Genomic DNA, 5,943 nt, shown 5'->3' with positions numbered 1-5,943 from the left:
GTTATTTGTGAATAAAACCCGTCTGGATAAAAGCAGACTGACTGCTCGTAAAATATACGACAGGTCTGGACCACACGTGAATTTTGTTCGTATCTGAAAAAAATCGTAGAATACGAAAACATTGGTGAATGCCACAAATTGTCCTAAATCACTCGTACGCACAATTTAAGAACAAATCTGTGCGTACGAACGGTTCTTGCATGAGGCCCATTGTTTCTAGCATTTACACATATATTTAATTACACTATGATTGGGATAAAAACAGAACTATTTTATGACTTTTAAACTTGTGTATGATTCTAAKAAGATATGTGAGTGCCTTTATCCTCCCACAATGTCACAGCAGAGTGAAATTTTCATTTGGCTTTCACTTTGGAGCCCATTTGACTTTTTGCTCTCTCCACGGGGGAGAAACTACTTGCCAGCATGATGGAATAATTTAAGCACATTTTAACAGGACATTATATCCTTACTGAGATACTTTGGATTTGGGAGCTGCATGAAGGCATCATTTTTACCAGTTCTAAACAGGGCTTTTGACCCAAGTCCTCTGTCTTGGAGGTATTTCTCACAGAGACCAGTATGGTGCTGTCATCTGAGGTGTGCAAAAGATAGCAGATGACCCGTGTCCAAATACACAGGACACAGGCATGACACACACACACTATCAGGGTAATGTCATTTTCACGGACAAAAAACACACTGGGATGAGTGAGATTTAACTTTTTATCTTTTAAGCAGAGTAACAGAGGTTAAAACAGAGTAAAGGACATTAACACACAGCACACTGGGGGATGCATGCAGAGTTTAAGTTGAAGGATGGTAACAAAGACAATGTGGTCTTTTGTTTTTCTTCTAAATTTAAGCCATAAGCCACCTGACCTATAAATCATTCAGACATAAAAAGGTTCATAAACACAAGAGATGAAGTAGTTTTGCGTTGACACATAACTTAGCAGGAATCAATTTCAGCTTGTTTGTGTAGTCCCTTTTTTTAACCAGCAGCTTGTCACAAAGACATTTTTCCCATTTCTTTAGTCGAATCAATGAAAAATGCCCAAGTTAACACAGTTTGACAAGCAGAAAAAAGCATTCTAGCACCAACGAGCAAAAAAATGGGTACCGGTATACAATTGATGATCAAGGGAAGAATAAAATGTCTTTCAGGTCTGGTGTCAGGTCTTATTTTTTTTTTCTTTTTTCATAAAAACATGATTTTAAAGACACCATTTGCTGTAGGTAGATTTTTAAACCTAGCATTTCTGCATTTATCCTCTCCATATCCAATTGCCCTATTTATTAAATGCGTATGGAACAATGGTTGAATGTTTCATTTTTTTAATTTCACCTCCTAAATAAAAAAAAAAAAACATGTTTCTTACCCTGTCCTCCAGTCGGGCCACTTGATCTCGGTAGAAAGCATCCTGCTTCTTCAGATCTGCTTCCTTGGCCTGCAGTTTCTTGGCCTAACATGTACAGCAGACATACACACRAGAGGAAAATCTAGCTTTACCAAAATGATCACAATAACACTCTCATTTAGGGAATAAATACACACAACAAGGTATGTTGAGTTGAATGTGCATACATGTGCATTATCTCAAAGAAAAAGTGCCTGATCATGCCTTGACAGACTCTCTATGTCCTCTTCTATTTGCTCTTTAGCCAACTCCTCCTATCGGGCCATGAAGATAACATCACTTCTTGTTCCAAACAAGCTTTGTGTTCTGCTTTATATATTTACCTACCCTACCTATCTTCACTGTCCTCCGCTCTACTGTGACCTTGACTAAACGTACGACTGACTTTCTATGTGATATACAGGCTGGATAAGACTTGATATATCAGCCCTGACTGAGGAAAAAAAACACAWTCAAGGTGTGACTAAGGGCCAAATGCTAACCAAAACAATGTCATAGCTTTTTAAGAATCAACTACAAACTACAAAGTTCATGTTTGACGTTCAGTTTTTTATTACCTAAAACCAAAAAGCATTTTGAAAACAGATGAAAATGATTTGAAGAATGTTTAAAATATTACTAAGAGAGTACAAAAAATATAAGGCAAGAGATATAAGCAAAGCAAGACCTTACTTTTAACAATACGGCAATAAATATCCAATTAACACAATTTACTTCTCTAATTTGAAAGAAGTTGAAACTTTTAAAATTTATTAAAAGGGAGTAAAACACTGACAAATTAAAATGTGTCATGTATGTATAGTAAAGAAAATACTTAAGTAAGACCTAAGACAGACAGAAGCCTATTAAAAACTATACTCACCTTTAGTTCAAGTTCCTGAATAAGGAAAGCATTGAACATGAGATTTGGGTTGGGGGGGGGGGGGTGTAAAGCGATATAAATGTATTATTTTCATTCAAGTGACATTTGGGACAATTTAGTATTAAGAACCTAGCACATCTAGACTATATACTGTATGTGTTGTGCAGCTAAGAAGCATTGGTATATGCATTAATGTAATTAGAGTAACATATATCAGGTTACTGCAATAAATATTCATTAAGAAAACAGTCAAGTTATTAGCTTGAAGCTTTCTTTTTAAACACTCCAGAAAGTTAAAAAAAAAAGATCTAAAGAAAATATAATAATGGAGAGGGGAAAATGGTCTGGMCCTATTCAATCACTATCCTGATAACCATCTGTGTTCAGCTACTCAACACACTAGAGGCTAAACTGTATGCTCTGTGCATTGTGATGAGTCGCGGTGAGGAGTCCGAGAGGAGCTGTCCTCACAGAAGATGAGTGGGGGAAGTTTCAAAGTCAAGGGGATGCTCCAAGCTCCCCTACAAGATACAAAACCAAAACCCTCTCACAAAGTCAAACACCTTCTTTATGGTGTCAGAAACAGTAAATAAAACAACCTCCAGGGAAACACTATTATCCTCCTGACAATTCTCACAAAACAACACCAGGACCAAGGTGTTGCTGTCTCCGATGCCCTCAACCCAACCTTACGTACCTAATACTTTTGTGGTCAAGCTAGTATCTCTATTGTGTACTCTTACAGAGTTATAGTTTGGTAAGTGCAACACAAAAGCTAAAAGGTTGCTGCAGTGCAGAATGAGATCAAGTAAAATTTATTCCTAAATGACAGTCTTGGGTAAATGTGCCCTGAAGTATACCTATAAAAGAGTGCAGTTGCTACACTAGATAGGACTTGTGATTGATTCTGAGCCTGGCCTCCAGGATAAGATGAAAAAAGTTTTCAAGAGGCTGGCTTATGCTGTTGTTGCCAAAAAACTGTCTCCTACCAACAGCTCAATTTAGGTTGAAGAGACAAGGGATGATGGGAAACGGGAGATCATTGGCAAGGGGTTGGTATATTGTCACAAGTGCGTCTTAACAATGTTACACTGGTAGGTGGTGACTAAAGACTTTGGCTTTGCGAGGAAAGACAAAACATGCACCCATGTGCAAGGAGACAAACAACTGCTCAGGAACTGATCTGTGGCGCACAAATCATGACATGCACATGCAGCAGCTTGAGCAGCTGTACCCACAGAGAGCGGGCCGAGAGATAAATGTGTGCTGAAGGCGCGACTAAAGGGCTTATTAAAAGAGGAGAGGTTGCGACAGAAATGTGTACCAAGGGATTTTCTTTTTTCATTCACTTTTGTGAGGGTCTGCGTGAGTGTCTACATATGCATGCACCAGCGCTTGCGCTCATTTTCCATGTAGGCAGATTGGACCTCCTCTTCGACGACACACAGGCTCAGACACACACATTATGTCAGGATTACTTCTCACTGATTAGTCCCATTCAGCAGACTTTAAAGATAATCTAATCATACGATGGGTCAAACAATAGCTCGGGCTTCAGCACTGCCCATCCAGCTTTTGTTCCCCTAATAAGGAGGCGGTCACTGGTGAAGGGGAGCTTGGGTATGGGTTGGGGGTAGAAGAGGCAAAGAAAGGCAGAGTCAGACAAGAAACTGGAAGTGAACTTGAGAGAGCAGACAGACAATGAAAAGGAGAAAATAATGCATGAATGGAGGTGTCAAAAATAGAAAAGTGGCTCATTGATAAACATTGACAAAACTATCATAAGTTGTTGAAAAAATGGGAAACTAACTAACACCAGGGATTTAGAAGTTTACAGTTGTGAAACAATTTCATGAATTGCAGGTACTGTCCTAATAAACACACTAAACTTTTAGAACTCTTTAAATGCAACTTTAGAAGAGAGTCTGTTCACATCCAGCCCTACTGTGTTTCTGTGCATCAACCCCTGACTCACACTGAAAAATACCCCACTAAAAATACAAACCATTACAAAAAATCCAGCCCTCTGGAGCCAACACAAAACGGTTTCTATTTGCAGCCCAGGAGGCCACATTAACAGCAAACTTCTACATTCTGTCCATTTCTGCCCGTCTTTTCCCAAGTACAGTAGCATAATGGCTGAGGGTGACACGCGGTTGAAAGTGAGACCGCCGTGGTCAGATTAAACGAATCATTTAGGCTCGGTGATCGCCTCTGTGAATATCAATTAGCCAGCCGCTGAATAATTAAGGGACAACTATGTTTTTTAATTAGCTGACTGCCGCAGTCTGAGCTGGGTGCAGGGACGAAAAGGAGGAGGAGAAGCAGGGAGGAGCTGGGGAGAGGAAGGATGGAAGAGGGATGAGAACAGGTGGATTTTGCTGCATCAGCCCTCCTCCCCTTAACTCCCACCCACCGGCTGTTCTCTCACTGAATTGCTCCCATATAGACTATTTTCTTTCACCCACCTGCTTTTTTCATTTAAATTGTTCAGACATTTGCTTTTTTTTTCTTTTAAACCCTTCCAAGAGACTGAAATAAAAATAACTCTTATCTGTCAAAAGTATTGGATTCTGTACCTGCAGTATATGCATATAGCCTAGCTTTAGTGACTCTCTCTTGTAGAATAAAAACATTTGTATGAAATATCACACTCACATACTTGCATTATATATGCACAACTACAGTAAAATCTCAATGCACCAGACAAGTAAAAAAAAAAGCTATTTCTCGAAGAAGCTAATTTAATACAGTATAGTTGAGGTTAAACCAGCAACAGCATTTTTCCTGTGTACCTAGATACAACTTTGAGAATTTAAACTATTGTATATTTATTATATCAATAAAATCTATAATTCTAGACAAATACAATTTTGTATTATTCATCATGAGAAAAGCAGTTCTATACATAGCAAGATTTTTTTTTTACCACTTCACATCTCAATGATAAGGATTCTCTAATGTAATAAAATGTGAAAATTCTCTTTCACTGTGCCTGCTAGATGCTTATAAATCATGATAGGTGAAAATAATCCAGCAAGATGCTGAAATCTACTGAGCACAAATCAAATCTCATCACATTAACCATCTGCCCCTCATCCATAACCTTGGTCTCTTTTGTCTCCCCCATTCTGCAACCATCATCTCAGCCCTGATTCACCCCTGTCACAAGTGGCATCATAATCAATGCTCCCTTCACACTATCCAAGTCAGCGCTGCAGCACCGTGGGTCAGAGCTGCTCACCAGGGTCCATCTATCACATTCGTGTGCGACAGGAGTCTATGACAAACTAATACTGAAGCCGTGAGCTTCTAAGTTCTGCTCAATCCCACTGGCAGGGAGGAGGTCAAGGGGCAGCACAATGCGACCATGCTCTGGTGTTAATTAGCACAGTGGAGGTGGAGGTGAAATGAAGAAGGTTAGAGATGGATGGAGGGAGGGATGGAAAGATGCACAGGGTAGTGAGGATGAAACGGAGTAGAGGGATAACTCAATGTGTGAAAGGAATATGGATGGCATGGGAGCTTGAAGGAGAGTGGGCTTCTTCTTGCAGATGACACTGAATAACATGAGGTAGAATGTTATACATAGATATACATATATACACATATACACACACACACACACACATATATATATACACACACACACACACATAT

At 39.3% G+C, this 5,943-nt stretch overlaps 1 protein-coding gene across 1 annotated transcript in view; it reads right to left on the bottom strand.

The window, feature by feature from the left end:
• The window catches only part of chchd3a (coiled-coil-helix-coiled-coil-helix domain containing 3a), a 67,438-nt gene that overhangs the window by 27,984 nt on the left and 33,511 nt on the right, over positions 1 to 5,943 (bottom strand). The window contains exon 6 of the mRNA XM_014004802.1: positions 1,383 to 1,466. Within this exon, the coding sequence (XP_013860256.1) occupies positions 1,383 to 1,466 (84 nt within the window). The remainder of the gene's footprint in view (positions 1 to 1,382; positions 1,467 to 5,943) is intronic.

The sequence above is a fragment of the Austrofundulus limnaeus genome, unplaced genomic scaffold (genome assembly GCF_001266775.1).
Source record: "Austrofundulus limnaeus strain Quisiro unplaced genomic scaffold, Austrofundulus_limnaeus-1.0 Scaffold26, whole genome shotgun sequence".
In the NCBI taxonomy this organism is placed as follows: domain Eukaryota; kingdom Metazoa; phylum Chordata; class Actinopteri; order Cyprinodontiformes; family Rivulidae; genus Austrofundulus; species Austrofundulus limnaeus.
Note: the sequence above shows the minus strand (reverse complement) of the source record. Positions and strands in the feature narration are given on the sequence as shown.